This window comes from Cotesia typhae, unplaced genomic scaffold (genome assembly GCF_013202065.1).
Source record: "Cotesia typhae breed Kobodo isofemale line unplaced genomic scaffold, CoteBio_Ctyphae contig_56, whole genome shotgun sequence".
In the NCBI taxonomy this organism is placed as follows: Eukaryota; Metazoa; Arthropoda; class Insecta; order Hymenoptera; family Braconidae; genus Cotesia; species Cotesia typhae.
The window spans coordinates 186,741-207,302 of NW_027423760.1; the positions used below are offsets into that span (position 1 = coordinate 186,741).

At 32.1% G+C, this 20,562-nt stretch overlaps 1 protein-coding gene across 18 annotated transcripts in view; it reads left to right on the forward strand.

Annotated features, from left to right (window-relative positions):
- Pip5k59b (Phosphatidylinositol 4-phosphate 5-kinase 59B) overlaps positions 1–20,562 on the forward strand; it is a 337,529-nt gene that overhangs the window by 15,890 nt on the left and 301,077 nt on the right. For all 18 annotated transcript variants that reach the window (XR_012480040.1, XR_012480042.1, XR_012480044.1 and 15 more), the window contains exon 3: positions 18,347–18,475. Coding sequence is in view for 14 of the 18 variants with exons in the window: in XM_074250315.1 (XP_074106416.1) it covers positions 18,347–18,475 (129 nt within the window). In the remaining 4 variants the exon portion in view is untranslated. The remainder of the gene's footprint in view (positions 1–18,346; positions 18,476–20,562) is intronic.

Below are 20,562 nucleotides of genomic sequence, written 5' to 3' on the forward strand. Positions count from 1 at the left end.
GCCACGATTCAATATCTTTATCAAGGAAGTCATATGGTAAATCAAAGATTTTAAAGAGATTTAAAGACTTTTTAGAAACAAAGTCACTCAGACTTTTTGCGTTAATGAATTCAAATCGTTTTTATCAATTATAAATTTTTAGCTTTAGAATCTGTACCGTTACGAGTATTAACAGCTCCAACAATATTTTTTTACTTCCAATGAAACGGTATCGTCAAATAATGATAAAATGGCAAGTTCATCACTTAAATACCATAAATGCAAAATCATTTTTTCACAAGTTGCTGAAGAAATCAATGAATTGATATTTTTGTACTCGAATAAATTTTTCAAAAACTGCAAGTCATGATTAGCAGCAGTTGTTGCAGAAGTTGATGAAAACCAAGCTTTTAAATACAGTGTAACTATAAATATACAAATTTGCCGAAGACCGTCCAATTCTTTATTAGAAAGTTTAAATTCATTTCTGAATAGAAACATTTTTAAACTGTAAATTGCCTTCGCCATCCACCTAGCATGATGAATTGCACCAGGACGTTTGAAAAAATTTCTTCTTGAGGCATTTCCAAGGAAAATCAACGACAATTCCAACAATTCTTTATAGTCATCTCGGGGTTGTAGTAACTATCAAAAACAATTAAAAATTTGTCAAAAACAAGAAAATTTTTTTCTTAAAATCGCAGTTAAATCATACCTGTAAGGATTGTGCAATTAAACTAGATATTTCATTTTTTTATCCAAAATGATATCAGCAACAACAGTATCTTCAATTCCAGATTTATAATTTGTTTTATTTATTTCATCCCATGATTTTTTAAATCTTCCGAACATTGGTACGTTTGGCCCAGATGACACAGGCCAATATACTTCAAATGCACTTCTCAATATGATCTCAAAAATGTGGTGACGACATGGTAACTAGATTAACTCTCTTCTCAAAGTCTTTTCAATTGCCTTACATGTACCGTTATGAATTCCTGTATAAAGAAAATAGATAACTATCGTTAAATTTAATATTTTCAACAAATTGTAGATTATATTTAAAATCCAAATGAGTAAATAATTCTCAATAATTTCAAAAGTGAAATTCAGTAAGCAATAAAAATTAAACTAGAACGTTAATAATTAAATATTTTTTAGATTAAATTATCATTGATAAGTTACCTGTATTAACTGCCGTCGTGTCAAAACACATCGCCTTAACATAATTAGTAATACCCCATTCACTCAATGTCGATAAAATGGCTGATGTTTGATTGTCTGCCGTCCCAGAATTCATTTTTGGAACCCCAAGTAATTGTTCGGTACCAAATGCAGTTAAAATAACTGGTAGCTGCAGTTAAAATAAATAACTGCAGTTAAAATAAATCATAATCTGTTCCACAGATTTTGATCCAACAAGGTCATTCAGCATTTTTCCGTCCCAATGCACAACGTATTTATCGTGTGTCTTAAAGTTGTCATTAAGTCCTTTAGCAATGTCTTCTCTTTGAAGCATACGAGCTCGTTGAATTGAACTATAACTGAGCGTTGTATCTTCAATTTTAATACCTACTGCTAGTAAAACCGGAGCAATAATAAACATCGCATTTCTACTGCTGACATTAGCTCGGTCGAGTCCAAAAATGACTTCAGGAGTTAAGACATCAAGTTTTGCTCGTTTTGTCGGAATTGGAGGTTCATACTCTGAATCAGATCCAAAATTTGTAACTCCACTTAATGTATACGTAGAGAACGACTCTGATTTTTCACTTGGAACAATCGCATGACTGGTAGACGGTTAATCTAAGTCTGGAATAAGATCTGTTTTATAAATTAAACGAAGAAAATGTATAGAATTTATTCATTTTGATGACAAATAATTAAGAAAGGACTCCAAAAATTGTCTAGTCAAATGTCATCTAGTCATCTATGAAAAGTTACACTACTACCTGACTTTATAATAATTAAATATCTCAGATACTTACTACTCTCATCTATTCCCATCATAGTTGTGGTTAAGTTTGATACAGGTACATTATTAGAAAGAATCTCTTTATGGGTACCGAATTTTTGATCCAAATACAACTTTCTAATATTATCATCAAGCACTTTTAAGGATTTTTCGCTCACAATGTCGAATAATTGTTCAAGATCAGTCTGAAATTTCATTTCCTTTTGGTTTTGCGCTGAATTCTTTTTATCGAAATTTTTTGTAATTTTAACCATTGACTGTGATAGCGAAGAAATTTTTTGACTGCATTAGGAGCTCCACTAGTTGGAATCTAATTTTTTCTCCACAGTTCAATAACTTGGTCAATTGAATTTTTAGCACTTTGTTTGATTGAATACTTTAAAATTTTAAGTTGGTAGAAAAACACACGCATAACCTCTTTCACTTTTGGTAACTTACGTTCCGAAATTCTTTGTAGAGGTATTCCGATAAAACGTATTTCTTTATTCATTGTAGGTTAATTGATGATAAATAAATTTATGTGATGATTATAAGACTTATTTAAAATGAATTATTTTATTACGTATTCAAGATGATCAGTTTTAGGAACACTGAAAATACGGTATTAAATGGGTAGATACTGAAGATAGTTGAGAGTAAAAAACATAGATGGCGTTAGTTTCAGAAGACAAACAGAAGAAGAAATGGAATTCAAAACAAAAATCCCCTCGAACGAAAATTTTATGTATATTTTGTGAAAAACAATTTAAAAATACGCACTGAACAAATTTCATAATAATAAATGACAACGCGATTAAGATTTTAAATTATTAAAGATAAAATTTAAAAAAATATTATTAGAATAAAAACTTTCAAATGAATTTTTGAACAGAAAACATCTATAGGAGTTGCTTTTATAATAAAAACTCAAATTTGTCTAAATTTCCTTGAAACTCACAGAATAAATTGAAATTTTTCGAATTATTGATCAAAAACTAGAAAAATTGATATGCATTGATGTTTGACGATGAATATCTCGTAAACGCTCAACTTGATCGAAAAATCATAAGAGACCATTTTTATAGAGCAGTAAATTTCCTACAAAACTATGAGTTTCATCATTCATAATGATTTTTTTTCATTGAGTTATAAAATTCATAAGAAATAAAAAATTTTCCCAAAAATAATCAAACTTTAACCGTTAATATCTTTTAAACGGTTGGGTTTACGAAAAAATCGTAAGAGACCTTTTTTGTAGAGCATTCAATTTCCTACAAAATCTAAGGAACAAGATATTTTTTCAAGTAGTTGGAAGCGAGATATAAATTTTTCTATCTGATAATAAGAAAAAATAGAAAACTGTAAGAAGGAGGACCTTCCCGTTACAATTAAGAACTCATGCTTGGAGAGGCTTTCTTAGAGGTGTCTAGGAACCTATTTTTCAGAGTACCAAACGAAAAAAAAAATATTCTTTTTTTTTGAATCACCCTAATAGATATACAGTCTTGTAGTTTTCGTTTTTCATTAATTGCAATTATACGACACTGAATTAATTAATCATTCGCATTCAGTGACCTACAATCGTCGATTAGAATTAAAAAAAAAAAATTTAACTCAAATAATGGATTTTTTCACAAGTTACAGTGTTTCCGGGTTTCACGCATGACGGACAGGAAATTTTTTTGACCTATTTTGGTATTTTTTTCAAATTCTGTTGCAGTAAATCAATTTTTAAAAAGTATGGAATTAATCTCCATTAAATTATCTTGACAATAGTATGCAAAATATCTTGATTCCGTGAACTAACAAGGCTATAATAAGAAAAATAGCCGCCAAAATGAGGCGAAAAAAATTTTTCGATCGTAAAGCACTCTCTGATGCTTCGCATCATGAGTCGTGCAAAAAGGTGTGGTGTCGTGGGAAACCAGGTGGAGCCTTTCGACACAATTTGCAAAAAAAAAAATTGTGCTCAATTTTATGTAGGTTTTCTTGATTTTTTTCTCTTAAATTTTGCTGATTAGTTTTTATTTAAGTACAGGAAAGTATTTAGGAAATTCAGTATTTTAGGAAATAATAAATTACGTAAAATAAAAAAAAATCGTAATTCAAATTATCAACTAAAATAACAAAATATGTCTCTTTATTTTTGTTTGACAACATAAAATTACATAGAAATATGTATTCATGTATTCATGAGTTCATGAATTCATGAGTATATCGCGTGCCTAAAAGTAAAAGGGCTTATAACAATTTATGCGCCCTGTCACCTTTGCAAAGGTAAAAGGGCGCATATTTTCTTTTATTGCCAATTAAATAGTAGACATATTCTACACTTAAAATTGAAAAAAAAAAATTTTGAAAGGTAAAAGGGCGTTTGTCTTCAATTATACGCTCTTTTACTTTTGAGAATTCAAAATTTTGGTGACCTAAAGGTGAAAGGGCGTATAATTTTTTTTCGGCCCAGTTTACAAAAGAACATATTCGTAGTTTAAAAATGTGAAAAAAAACTTTCTGTGGTAGTACTGGCGTAAAACCTCAACTGTACAATTTTTTAAAGTTACAAAAGAAAATATATCCAAAAAACAATAAAGTACGTGTGACTATTTTCTCGCTTTTCATTTTAAGAAATAGTTATTATAAAATTTAAAAACATTAACAATTATCATGAAATTATAATGTCTGAAGAAAAATAAGAAATTTTAAAATATTCAAATGTAATAATTTTAAAATATTACAATGCTAAAAAAAAAGTGGGAAACTTCAAAATATTTGAATGTTACCAACTTTTTTTTTTTCACAGATTTTTACGTTTCAGACAATTTTAAAACGAATGGCAAAAAAAATTTTTTTATACGCCCTTTCACCACAAATCCCTATTAACCCTAGCTATAAGCATTTTTACCTTTAAGTACGCGATATACCATGCTTTGGCGGGGTGGAGTGGTAATAGAGAGAGAAGGGATGAGAGAACGAAAAGAAAGAGGAAGAAAGAGAAAGGTAGTATACACTACTTGCTTGTGTATACGACTGTCGCGCCTGCGCACGTCTCATTTAACGGTTTTGTTCCACAGACTTTTTCTTACGGTTTTACTATCACATTTTTTTCAGTTCGGTCGCGCAGCAAAATCCCTATCTCCTCCAAGCCTGCCGTAAGGAACTTCGTCCTAAAAATTTCTTTAAGGTTTATTCCAGAATTATAATTTTGTTGTTTTCTTTTAATTTTAAAGTTTTTTTTTTTATTTAAAACGTATAGGTAAATAAGAATTATATGTGTGTTCTACAATTCAGCAATTTTTAATACTACTGCAACGAATCAAGACGTAGCTAAAGATAATAACAGACACCTTGAAAGGACTTAACGCCTATCGATATCAACTGATATATTTTGGTATTTTCACGTAATCAAACTCAAACTTCTACTCAAAATCTTGTATTTTGCATGTTCCCTGGAACACAGTAAAAAATTTTGTATCATTGCGTCAAAAATCATAGTAAATCAATGAAAGTTGTCCATTTAAAATTAACAAAGGGATAGAAATTGATGCGTTATATGGAACAAATAAATTTAAAAAATAGAACTGCAGTCTATAGTTCTATAAAATTTTTTTTAATCATTTTCTACGCGAAATCAGACATGATCAAACAAGGACAGGTATGATCAGGCCTGATCGTATTTAGCGCTTCAGATATGAGCAGACATGAGCCGGCATGAACAGGTCTGATCAAGTCTAATTTCAGACCTGATCATACATTAACATTTCTTATCAGGTAGAATTTCAGGCCTGATCATACATGAACAGGCATGGTCAGGTCTGATCATTTTTTCCATGGTATTGTTTGAAAATGGTAAATTTTCATGGTTCACGCCCCCGTAATTCCTTTTGGGATTAGAATTCGAGAAAATCCATTCTCAGCTGAACTATACCTTATACACGAAGATTTCTACTAAATTTGGAGTCTGTAGAAATTACAGCTTAGAAATTTAAATTTTATATTTTAACATCCACCTCCTCAATCCCTAACGGAAGTAGAATTTTTTTAAATCCGTTTTAAGATGATCTCATGATAAATAGAAGATTCCTACCAAATTTACAGCTTTTAAAAGCGATGTTTTAGAGCTTAAGATTTTTTATTGTTAACACTCACCCCCGCAGTCTTTGTTGAGAGTAATTCGTCGTAAAATCCGCTAATAGATTATTTTTATGTCAGATATAGAAGATTGCTACCAAATTTGAAGTCTATAAGAACTATATATTACAAACGGAAATTTTTCATTGTTAACGCCCCCGCAATCTTTTTTAAGGTGGGATATAGTAAAATTCGTTCATGAATTATTTGTACATCACATATCGAAAATTCCTACCAAATTTAGAGCATGTAGGTGCTACAGCTTGGAAATTTAAAGTTTTAATTGTTAACAGCCACCCCCACGGTCCCCTCTGGAGTGGGATTTCGTAAAATTCGTTCATTAATTAGCTTTGCATCACTTACAGAAGATTCCTACTAATGTTGGAGTCGATAGGCGCTTCAGCTTAAAAATTAAAAATTTTAATTGTTAATACCCACCCTTGCCACCCCCTGTAAGGGTAAGATATTGCAAAATTCGTTTACAAATTATTTTTACTACATTTTCAGAAGATTCCTACCAAATTTGAAGTCGATAGAAGCTATAGATTGAAAATTATAAATTTTCATTGTTAATAGCCACCCCCGCAATACCCTGTCGGGTAGGGTGTGCCAAAATGTAACTTCTGTAAGAACCTTTTAAAATTAGAATTTTGATTTCCGCTTTTAACAGGGGATGTGTGTGTGTGTGTGTGTGTGTGTGTGCATTTCCTGAGATATTTTGAAGTGAGACGATAAATTTGATTTTCATAGAATTTTTTTATAGGAGCTTAGTTTGGGCACTTCCGCTGAAAATTCAAAATTTGGCCAGAAGTGCCAAATTGAATCTCCTGAATAAAATTCTGTAAAAATCAAATAAATCCTCTTACCCCGAAATATTTTAGGAAATGCCTAAACACCGCTGCTGTTAAAAGCGGAAATCAAAATTCCAATTTTACAAAGTTCTTTATGGAAATTACATTTTGGCACATCCTACTGTGGAGGTGAGATATTGTAAAATTCTATTATAGATTATTTCTATATTCTTTTACAGAAGATTCCTACCAAATTTGTAGTCGATATAGGCTAGAGTTTAAAAATGGGAATTTTTTATTGTTAACGCCATCGCAAATTCCTTTGGGGAAGGAATTTCTGAAAATCCGTTCTAAGCTGACCTCTACATAGCAAAAGCAATATTTCTACCGAATTCCCAGTCTTTAGGTCTCATAGTTCCAGAGATATCTTGATGAGTCAATCTATCCATAGAACAGCTCCTATATATTTATAGATAAAGATTTACTTAAATCGACCGTTTTTTATAATAATTTAACGATATCATTGTAAAATTTTAGAGAGGTTGCATTAGACCCAATTTACCATTTTAATTTTAGTCATTAAAGTCAGTAATCATTTAACAATATCAAGTTAATAATATTTATGTAATATTTAGCTGTATTATGATATAATATATATATCTATGAGAGAGAGAGAGAGAGAGAGAGAGAGAGAGAGAGATTGATTGATTGATTGATTAATAATTTATTAATGCCAATGCACAGGCCAAATGGCAATATTAAATACAAAAATATTACATAAGATATTGAAATATAAGTAACAGTAAGTACAAAACTTAGTCTACTGAAAAATTTGAGATATAAAATAATATAAATGATTCAACCAATAACTCTGTTACAATAGCTTCAGATAACCTTTTAACTACAAAGTTCTTCAAAGTCTTTCATAGTCTTTAATAAATCTTTTTTTTTTTTTTTTTTTTTTTTATTTAGTTTAGTTAATTAGTTTAGTTTTTTATTTCGCTATCTAAAGTTAATAAATGATCAAAAACTCTGTTCTTAAACACTTCTAAGCTACTTGAATTTACTATCTCATCAGGTAGTTCTTCTCTCTCAGGTAGAGAGAAATTAACTTACTTTCATTGTCTAACAGAATCACATCTAGCCATGAATCACAGTCACTTTTATGGAAAGTAGCACCATAAGGTACACAATACAGTGATGACTCCACAATGAAATCCTTCAAGTGATTTGCAATATAACTATCCTCTATCAGGTTGCAATTCAAATCACCAGCTATAATGATATTATTAAAACTTGGAGAGAGTCTTGAAAATATTTCAAAGAATTCGTTGAGAAGTAATCCTTTAGGTCTTCGATAGATACAAGATAATAAAAGATGCGATCCTGTATTCAAAGTTATGTCAACAATAAGAAACTCCGGTTGATTTAAGTAGTCAGAAGTTGAGATGTGAAGCACTTTGGTTTTTAAGGATTTATGTACTAGGCATGCAACACCACCTCCCTGAATGTACCGACCAGAATCAGCATGTTTTAGGACTCGATCCCTTCGGATAATGAAATAATCATCAAGTGTAAAAATGCTGTTATCAAGTGAAAGTTTGAGTCAGGTCTCAACAAGTACAATAATGTCAGGTTTTGTATCACTAACTAAAGTTAAAAACTGAGCTAAGTGACCAATAACACTATTTATGTTTAAACTGAGTATATTTAATGTTGGAGCTAAGTTATTAGGAGAATTATTTGTTGAATCGTCTAAGCGTTAATCAAGTTTCATAAGATCAGATTCATAATTTATAACAAGTCTTTCAGAGTTCTCATCTTTCTTTGCAAAAATTTGCCCATTTCTCGCCCAAACAAACTTGAATTTAGCAGTTTTAGCCTTCTCCTTAGTTTTGAGTAAAAGTCGATGGGGTTCTGGTAGAAAAAATTCATTAACATAAATAGATCCCTTGAATGCAGCATCGACTTGAGTAGAAAAAACCTTCTTTACCAGAAGATTGCCAGATTGACGCTTCTTGTTGACAACAAAGTTACGAGCTTGAATCGACATCATTGAAATTATATAAGAGTGAGAGGCAGGCCTAGTTTGATCTCGCACTTGCTTGTTTTTGTTCTCAAATTTACGAGCATTTAAGATGCAGCCAGTTAGATTTGACAAACTCAAATTCGTTAGGACAGCTGTACAAATATCATCTGGTGTTAGGTTATTCGCTACCGAATCGGGAATACCCGAAATGACTAATTCGGCAGAGCTCTCTGGTACCTGAGAGGAAGAAGATACAACAGAAGTTGAATTTCCAACCAGCAACAATTTCTCAGTTACCGCAGCCATTTCATTTTTTGTTTGATCTCTAAAATTTTCAAGATCTGAACTGAGCTTGATGATTGATGCAGCGTTTGCCTTAATATTCGCAGTTTGCCTTTCCTGATTTGCAGCAATAGAGTTTTGGGACTGTTGAACTTCAAGTAACTTAGCATCTAGCTTTTCAAATCTTTCATTCGTTGAGACTTCCAGATTACAGAATCTCTCCATCATTGCTGTTAATTTTTGATCGAGAGACTTATCTGCCCAACCTACTGGTAACTGCGCCATTTCTGGAGATACAACAGGTGATACGAATGCTGAGTCAGAAGTAGGTGATAGTGGTGAGATTGGTGTCGTTGGAGACTTCAGAGATGAGACCGATAATCGACCTGTAGACACACGCTCAGATGTAGAAGATCTCGCGGATTTGAAACTTGAAACTGAAGAGGTGTTGGAGCTGGTAGATTTTAGTGAAGCAAGTCTCGTTTTTGCATCTAAATTTTCCAGGAGATAGTTGAATTGTTTTCAATCAGAAACAAGATAAATAACCAGTTATTTATAGTGTCACTTAAACCTTCTCGATATACATAAGGTAAATTAAAAGGTAAATGTCCAAGTAAATAACCAGTGATAAGTATTGTCTCTTAAACTTTCTTGTGGTACACACTGTAGATCTTATAAGTTGTCGAGTAGTAGCAATTTGATGCCCAGAAAGAAGTTGATGACAATTTACCGACGGAGTAGATATCAAATTGATGATATCTTTCAAATCTTGTAAACTTCAAGTGTAAGTTGACATCAACTTACGCTAATTTGGCTAACAGCCCACTGCACACAATAACCACTGTCGACTTAACCTCTTCAATGATGAGAAATATATATTTAATTATTTTGCAATCCACAACGAACAAATAAGTAAAATTTATATGTTAATCTGCAGATTGCAATTTGTTGCTTGCAATAAATCTAGAACAAAAAATTCCCGGGGGCAATTTACAGCAGAAAAATTTTTTAAAGACAGAGTGAAAAATTTGACGTGTTTATGTACTTACTAGAGAGAGAGAGAGAGAGAGATTGATTGATTGATTGATAGTTTATTAATGCCAAGGCACAAGCCAAATGGCAATTTTAAATACAATATGAATTACAAATACAATAATAATAGAAAAATTATATAAGTACATAAACTATAATAAAGATCTAATATAAAAATTTATATTTATTTTATCTGATTCAACTAACATACTCAATAAATTATTCAATTTATAACAGCTGATAAAAGAACAAAGTTGGAGAATTTAACACTTAGAATCTAACAGTAATTATCAGAGAACTTATCACTTTACAATAACAAAATTAATAATCCAAATTCAACAAATGGTCAGAAATTTTATTTTTGAACACTTCAAGACTAGATGAGTTTACAATCTCTTCAGGCAGTTCTTCCCACAATCGTATTACACTCACTTGGAATGACCGCTCCATGAAGGTCGTAGCAAAATGCGGAAACGTGAAAAGAGAGTGTTTTTGGCTGCTAACCTATCTGAACGTCTGACTTCGGTCTCCTCAACAAAAGCATCTCGTAGGTACTTGGGTTTACCAACTTGAAGTAGCTTAAAGAAGTAACAACTCATGAAGTACATTCTACGATATTTCACAGTAAGCCATCCCAATTCTCGTTGATAAGGTGTTATATGCTCATCTTTTCTAAGATTAAAAATGAACCTAATTGAGCAATTTATTGCACGTTGAAGTTTCAAGTCATTTTCAGATGTTGAATCTACTAATACGATGGAACAGTAATCAAGAAGTGGTAAGATGGTGGATGATACTAACAATTTCCTGATGTCAGTTGAGAAAATGTTCTTCCGAACCTTGAGAGAATGCAAGGCTGAATTAACTTTGCTAACCACTAGCTTGACATGATGATTCCAACTTAGGTTCCTACTGATGTGTAATCCCAAGCACTTGGTAGTATCAACATATGGAATTATGACACCATCTATAATAATAGGTGGCAGATCAAAGTTACTCAGTTGTTTCAGCTTGCTATTTGAACCCAAGATCATTGCTTTGGTCTTGGACAAGTTTATCTCCAAGCCATGCTTCCTTGCCCAATCCGCAACTGATTGTGCATCAATGTTGACCTGTCTGACTGCCTCTTGTAGTTGATACATAAAGAAGTGTAGATAAATATATTTGTCATCAGCAAACAGACCATGGTTACAATACACTAACCATCTGACAACAGAATTCATGACAATTAAAAACAGGATTGGACCAAGCACAGAACCTTGAGGAACACCAGATGAAGTTCTAAGGAGCTGAATTGGAGTCCCAAGATTATTCAGTATTGACTGAGAGCGATTTGATAAGTAGGAGAAAAGAGAGAGAGAGAGAGAGAGAGAGAGAGAGATTCATTTTCACAAGTCATTTTAACCAACCTAATTACAATAATAATTCCTTTACAATTAATTAACACTTAATCCTAGGTCCTATTCCCATTTATACGACGGTTTCCTATCATAGTTACAATTCCCGACAGTACCCTTATATGGAGCGACTATAACTTGATTTCTATCATAGTTTCTTATTTAGTAATTTATTGCTGACTTATTCTTAAATTTATTCTTCATTTTATTCTGACTTTTATTCCGGACTTTATTCTATTGATTTTACAAAATTTCTTCTTCACCATTTTGTTGAACTAATTCTTAATTTTCGGATAAATTTTAATTACTTAAATTTGGTTAAATTAATTCTTAAATTTTGTTAAAATTAATGATTGTGGCCGAAGGCGAAATGTCGGTGACCTATAACCGACATAAAGGCCTGGCTGATGCCGTTTCACCGAAAAATTATTTAGACATCATAATTGTACCTGGAGTTTTTCTTAATTTTATCAGCATTCCCTCGACGAGCTGCAACTCCTTGTCTTAAGTCTGCGTACAAAATCTCTCCTCGGTGAGGTGTTCGATTTGGCGGCAAAGTCCCAGGTCACCACGTCGCATCACGTTCTCCTCAGACATTATTTTCTTGTAACAGCAAGTTGGCATTAGAATTTATTACAAGATAGGCCAAACTTAAGCAAGCTGACATGTTGGCCTAGCCAGCATTAAATTTGTGACGTTGCATCACTTTGTTCCACTTTGGTCGAGCGAATTAAAAATAATTACCTGATGAGAGAACTCTTCACAAGGTGTTTGGTTCGACTGTTCAGTCACAATAGCTCTTCCAAAATTTGTTAGTGCGTTTCTTTCTTCCTCTGCTCTCCCCATTCTCACTACACCGATACCTTCACCTTGGGGAATCACTTACTAGTCGCAAACTATGCCTACGAGGGCTCAAAATCATAGCGCTCTGTGATCCGTCGATATCTAAACTATTGCGGATAAAAGGGCTTTTAACGGGTAACGATCACTCCGTTACAATATATATGTAATATATAATTTAGCGGCATGATGGCCGAGCGGACTACGTCATTATCCCCGTTAGTTCGTTCGTGCATCTTGTCGTGAGGAGAGGGTTCGATCCCCGGCGGTTATTGGAATAGTTCCAACACCAACCGTCAGAGATCGCTCCGGTAGTCGACTGTACTGGCACGGGTTTTCTCTGTGGTTTCCCCATCGCCACTATTCCAACAACAGATAGAAAGGGGTGAGGAATAGGGTGAATACAGTACCGAAAGCACAAGTCGGTCCACAGCCGCATTGAGAATAGAGTTTTGTGCAAAAAGGAGATGACGCCAGGTATAACATTATGAATTTAACGATAAAAAGATCAGAATATCTGTATTTTTTTAGTGGGAAATCTTTACACGCGTTGCTCGAGGACTTGATATTAATATGAAGGGTCCAAATTTTCGGGGATTTTTTTTTCTTTGGGTACTTGCAACAAAATTTAACGATGAGACCGAAAAAAAAATTAGGAAAAGGGTTGACCCTGAAGGTCATCCCTACAACTTCCTACTACTTTTGTAATTAAGCGCTCAAAATTGCACTTTTTACGTTTTCGAATTCGAAGAGCTCAAAAATATAATTTTCATGTAGTAACTTTTGAATGAATAGACCGATTTTCACGCAGTTGGCGGCATTCGACGCAGTTTTTCATATTCTATGATACATTTTTAAACGCAAACTGATAAGACCGGAAGTTTCGGTGTAATTCAAAAAATCGCTTTTGTTCGATTTCTTTCGTCAACGATAACTTACGAATGAATCAACCGATTCTGACTAGCTTGGTGGCGATCGACGTGGTTTTTTAATGTTAAAAGCTGACTAGTTTTTGGAATTGATCGGTTAAGCTGTTTAAAAGTTATTCCAAAAAAACCACATGTGAAAAAATTTTTTTTTGTAGTTTTTTAGAGATTTCTCAAAATCTACTGGTCTGAATCGGTCCAATGTATATTCAAAACCTAAGTTCAGTCAAGCCTTTTTGAATGGCGTCAACCACGATTAAATCGGTCAAGCCTTTCAAAAGTTATGAGAGCTTTACATACATCCACACACACACACACACACACACACACACACACACACACACACACACACACACACACACACACACACACACACACACACACACACACACACACACATACATATATATATATATATATATATATATATATATATATATATATATATATATATATATATATATATATATATATATATATATATATATATATATATATATATATATATATATATATATATATATATATATATATATATATATATATATATATATATATATATATATATATATTAGTGACACCCTGTCGGGAACCTCCGAAATGACTTTCTAGGACCTTGAAACGTCGAGATCAGTTGAAAACTCGATTCTTGCAAAATGGGGTAAAACCAATAACTTCCCGATTTTTGAAAATTTTTAATTTTTTTAGCAAGAAGTTGAAAAGCATCACTTCCCACACGAATGTTTAGAATATTTTTCTGAGTATTTTAAAAACAAAAAATTTAAAATCGGACCGTCTAATCGAAAAGTGGCCAACAAACCACTTTTTTTCCAAGTCAACTGGATTATGCGGGTAGAAATAATATACGACCGAATTTTATGATAGTTGACCTGACAGGGATTTGCGGAAGTGGATGTCAACAATTAAAATTTTTTATTCCGAAGCTATAGCTTCTGTAAACTCCTAATTCAATAGGAGTTTTCTAGATCTGATGTTGAAATAGTCTAAGAGCGGATTTTATAACGAATCACCTCCAATAAGGATTGCGGGGGTGGGTGTTAAAATGTTAAATTTTCATTTCCAAACTGTAACCTCTACAGACTCGAAATTTGTTAGGAATTTTTTATCTTTCATGTAGAAATTATCTCCAATAGGATCTTATGAAATTCTACTTCCAATAGGAATTGCGGAGGTGGGTGTTAGAATGTTAAATTTTTATTTCTAAACTATAATTTCTACAGACTCCAAATTTGGTGGGAATCTTCGTGTGTGGTGTGAAGTTCAATTTAGAACGAATATTATAAAATTCCAATCCTAAAAAGAATTGCGGGGGCGCTAACAATGAAAATCTCTTTTCCAAACAAAACTTTCTATGGACTCGAAGTTTCATTGGAACATTTTGTTTATAATGTAGAAATCATTTCGAAAATCATCTTACGCAATTCCTGCCCCACATAGTAGTGCAGAAGTGATATAGTCCAAAAATTCATATTTTTCAAATTCAGATTTTTCAAAAATTTGATAGAATTTAAAGAGAAACAGTTAATCGCAGCGATGGCCTTCAAAGTCAACCGATTAAAATTTTTTTCTTTCTTAATAATTATCTTTTCTTACTATAATCGTCTCTTTGGCAGCGGCAAAAAAAGTCATTGCAAGGTTTCTAAAATTTCACTTTACATGTAGCTATTCAGTTTACGGACTAAGAATTTTATATACATTTTCTAAACACTTCAGCTTTGAAAATGTAAAGACATGTTATGACAAAATTTTTTTAAAATTATATGAGACCGGCTACAATAGATAGGTTTCTAAAGAAATCTACCTGAAACAAAAGGTGAATAATAAAAATATGAATAAAAAAAATGAAAATGTAACATAAGATTCAATTTATTTCTTAATACAACTCGATCGTATTTGCACGGGGCTTGTCCATGGTGCTTAAAAAATTTTTCGTCCTATGGTGGACGTATGCAGGTTTTCACGTGCAGGGGATACTCAATTTATAAATAAATAGCGTACGACGCTATAACCTTCTAATCCTCTAAATAAAAATACATTAAAGTCTTGATGTTAGTCATAGGTGCGCTTTTTGAAATGACAGTTGAAACGTATAGTAAGCTATTCGGCTGCATAGAGATTGGTGACGTATGCATAACATTGTCCTCGACTGTATAAAGTTCTATACAGCCCAGTAGATACTGACGCGTACGCGTATTATTTACAGATTGAGTGTCGTCTGCACTTTATTTTTGGTCCAAGCCGAAGCTTCTAGACCGGGACTCAGAAGGTTTGCTAAGGATAATATTATCGAAACGATTTTTAATAATATTTAAAATTTAACTATTTATTCGATATATAAAAGAACAAGGTTTAATATTACAAAACTATTTTAATTTTTCTCTTAAATACAATTAATTTTATTAAATTAATTGGCTCAACGTTATCGGGATTTTACTCGCCGTGTTACAGAATTTTACTTTTAATTTAATTAAATGATTTTTTAAACCTTGAATTCTGCCTGAATGAGTCCGCAGAATTGAGCCGTTGGTTTGGAACTAATTCAACTACTTCGGTATTATTTAAATTCCGCTAACACTGATTTTACTTTAAATTATACTTTAAATTCAAGTGAACAACCACTGAATTTTACAAGTTAGTTGGCGATCCGCACTGGGCGAGTTCTGGACGACGAAGAGAGTGAGTTCATGCGAGGATCTCAGGGCCTCGAATTTGGGGTTTTGAAAAATTACTATTTGGGGGAAAACAGTAACCAATTAGCGGCCTATTTCCCTTGGATTCTACCCTCTCTTTCGGCTTTTCCGAAGATGTTCGCCTGAACTCCCCTCTTCAGGCCCAGAGGGCACGCTGTCCCTTTCTCTCTCTAACTTATAGACTATATGTGCATCTATGTATAGGCGTGTACGTAAGCACATTTACATGCACACACAATACACACATACATTTTCTTGTGTTAACTAAGTCATTTATATTTTGTTTAATGTTATTAACTAATTCGTTTTAATTAATTAATAGTTATTATTTCTTATTTCTATTGGTCATTTCTATAATTATTCGAACAAAGTATCTATTGTTAGTTATTTAAGTAATTATTTATTATAATTTATTTAATCTAATTGTTTATTATTTAAAAAGTATTTATTTAATTATTTATTAATATTTGAAAATTACGTTGTATATTTTTTTATTTTAAAAGTATTTTATCTTTTATCATTACTCAGCTATTTGTTGTTGTTTACTTATTTATTATTATGTTGAAAGTTCAGTTACCATAGCAAACATGCATACTTATATATTTCTATAATCATTCGAATTTAATATGTTACTCATAAATACCAATAGGGATTATTGTATTACTGCCTGCTCGTAAGTAGTCAGTCTTTCTTGAACCATTAATTTGTTACTACGTGTGATATTTTCTTCTCATTAATAAATTGTATTTGAAACTATTGGCTAATTATTTACACGTTTATTTGTAACATTATTCCAATAAATAATCAACATATTATTTAATCATTTTTATTAATTATCATTTAATTTTTTATGATTATTTAATTATTTATTATTATTTATTATTTAGTTACTTATTATCATTTAAATATTTATCATTATTTAATTATTTACTATTATTTAAAATTTATTATTATTTAATTATTTATTATTATTTAAAATTCATAACTATTAGTCTATCTTAAATATTATTTATGATTCATTGTTATATAACTATTTTATTTTTAAAATTTTAAAGTTACATTCTTTTCCTAAGGTTATCTTATATAGAAAATAATTTTAAAAACCTTTCCAAGCGTCAGTGAAGCTATGCAGTACTAAGGCAATAAAACTCCCCTTACTGTGTACTTAGGATTTTTTTATCTTTTGAAGCATTCGAAACTGACTAATGACGGAAAAATTCTTTAGAGAGACCGGACGAGACACTTAATATTTTCCTCGTTTAATGTTTCTCGAATTTTATGTTTTGAAATAAAATTCGAAGAAACCATAAAATAAGATTATAAAAAAAAAGGTATTTTAAAAATAAATTTATAAAAAGGAAAAATGTCGTTGCAAGCCACGACATAACAATTTTTTTCAAATTTTCCCAACTACGAGATAATTTGAAAAAATTATCCAAAGTCGACGAATAATAGCTTAAATTAAAGATAATCATGTGAACTTCAGAATAGATTTATTATATTTGATTTAACTTTTACGGCTTAAAAATTGTTTAGAGAAAAAATAGTCTGGTCAAGTTAAACATTCGAAGCTACATAAATTCCCATCAAGCTGAAAATCAGTACGGTTGTTAAAAATAAAATTTGAAAGTTCCTCATCTTTCCCCTGTATGGAAAAAATTTTATTCAAGGTCAAACTTTATTCACATTTATTAGTTAAGCAATTTTTAGTCGCATTATGATAAGTATTTTTGTTCTCATAAATAATTTGCATTAAATATTGTTTTTGTTCTTTTCTATGAGTTGAAGTTTTGATGTATTCATGAGCTCATTGCAGCTCTTTTCTGGCGACATCTTTAACAATTGTCGATTATTTTTACTCAAAATGTTTTGAATGTTTTGACTGCATAGTAGATCTAACTACCTTTTCGTTACAAATTAAAATTTTTATCAGGCGTAGCTTATCATTATCTATATCAAGATACACACATAATGAGCACATACAGTATTTTAATGGCATCGATTTGAGTGTTAATTAATGTACCGATGTTTACTATATGTTTATTCGTTTCCTCCTGGTTATTATTTATCAAATTTTCTATTAAATCACGACAAAAAACGATTCTATTTCCTTTTTAAAAGAGTTTTAACAACTCCATACTACAATGGTTCAACTACGATACGTCAGCTTAAAGCTCTACTATTCACTTGGCGTGAATTTATCAAAGCTGTTCTAGATTGACATAGTTATACTTTAATGAAAAAAATGATTTTTATTAATTAATATATTTATTTCAGAATTCAGTGATTAATTATGGAAGTGCTACTTCAAAAACTCCACCTGGAGTCGCTAAAAATAAGTCTGAGAAAGAGAAAAAAATTGGTCACAGAAGAGTTGGTGTTGGTGGAGAGATCACATATAAGAAGGTATTTTTTATATTTTAAACCTAGTTTTATTCCTAGAAGATTTGTTATTTCAAGTTAATGTTATGAAATTACCAAATCTTTTATTACACTGATAAAAAATTTATGTTGACTCAAGAGATATTTTCTTGATCTAAGAATTTATTTTGGAAGACAAACGATTATTTTGTTTTAAAAATTTCTTGTCTTGATTTAGATTTTCTTGGCTTAAGAGCTATATTATCTTCAATCGATACATTTAGTTTTTCAACCAAAATAACATGATCGTTTAAAAAACTTAAAATAATTCATCAAAGTATATTTCAAAAACTAAATAGTCTTTAATTGTTAAACCGAAAAAAAAATTATTTCTTGGAAATAAGTAAATTAATGACTCAAAAAAAAGCCATTCTTAACACAAGTCGGTAACATCTTAAATCAATGTTATCGCCTATCTCAAGAACCAAGAGACAAAAATTCTTGAAAGAAATATATCTATATCTAGTTTCAAGAGTTCAAATTTTGAAAAAAAAAAAAAAGTTTCTTGAATCAAGATTATTTTTCTATCAGTGTACTTACAAAGAAACAAAGATTTCTCGATTACGCCGAGTTATTGATATGTTATTGGACGTGAATTGAATTTTTATTTCTTATTACTTTTTATTAAACTATTTAAGATTACATCATTTAATTTGATTGTACTATTTAATATTACATTATTCAATTTAAGTGAAAGCAGATTGGAAAAATTAGAATTTTTATAAATTACAAAAATTTTATACATCTGAAAAATATCAGGAAACTTTAACCCATCACAACTCCTGTCAACTTCTCGATAATCTTTACTTCTGTGATGAGCAGTTTACTCACACTTTATGCTAGAGCTTTATAGACCATCGTACTCTGCCGAAGAGATCCAATTGATACCATTAACGATCGAACGTGTGATTTTTAGACTGACGTCATTAGTTCCGTGATGAGCAGAATGTTGACTCTTCTGGGGAGCGTATATTATAGTATATTACGCACTGAGGGAGGAAAGTGGGATATTACAACCCGCGAGTAAAATTGTGTCCATAACCGAAGGCGAGGGCGACAAACACGCGAATTAGGATATCCTTTTCTTGCTGGCGCATATGATATTTTTCATCATATTTGTTACCATAAGTCTAAACTTGTGAGCTCTTGTGGGAAGGTTAGTGTGATATCAGGTTTGTTGTGATCTATCCGCCGGGTTGTTGCAAATGGCATGTTCCAATAAATTTTGCAACTGTCATTCTCAACAACCTGGGGAATATCTCCTGGCAGATAAGGCAGCACTGGTGTCACGTCAATACCGTAGCAATGACGAAGATAGTAGTACAGTACTCTCAAGGCAGCATTGTGACGCTGTATGTATGCACCTCTCGCCAGCACTGGACATGCCGACAAAAGGTGCATAAGCGTCTCCGGATGTTGTTTACACCTCCTACAGGACGTGTCCGGAAGCTGCACCTGGAGCACCTTGCTACGGTACTCAAGAGTGTTAATGACACCATCTTGGCAGGCAAATATGAACCCTTCAGTCTCGGACATCAGGCCCGCTGACTTTAAGAAGGAAAACGTCAGCTGGATGGACAAGCCATGATCACGCACGTGTTTAAAGAACACGCTGTGCATGGACTTGTCCATCAATTCGCTAAGGAGTAGTTTTTCCTCGGCGTTCCTGATGACGCTCTTAAATTCCTCCTTTCGGAGTTCCATAAGAGCGTTTATTTCTCCAAGACCAAGGGTTCTTGCCGCATATATTGCTGCCTTATACAAAAAAGACCCCTTATGCGCATTTTCATGTTTATGTACAATTTGGATAAGAAAGTCATCCTCATTTGCAGAGAAATTGACAACTTCGTGTGTTAAACCCCGGACCAAACGGTTGTGAAGCCGCTCCAAACTCTCCCGATGCAAACCTCTCCCACCGATGGACCGAGAGAGGTATAATCTGGCGACTGATGAATTGGGGTGCATGCTCCGATTCATATTGATGATCTTACGGGTTTTGATGTCGAGATCTCGTAGATCCTTTCGGGCCCATTTCAGGACACCGAAACAGTATAGTAAGACTGGGACAGCGA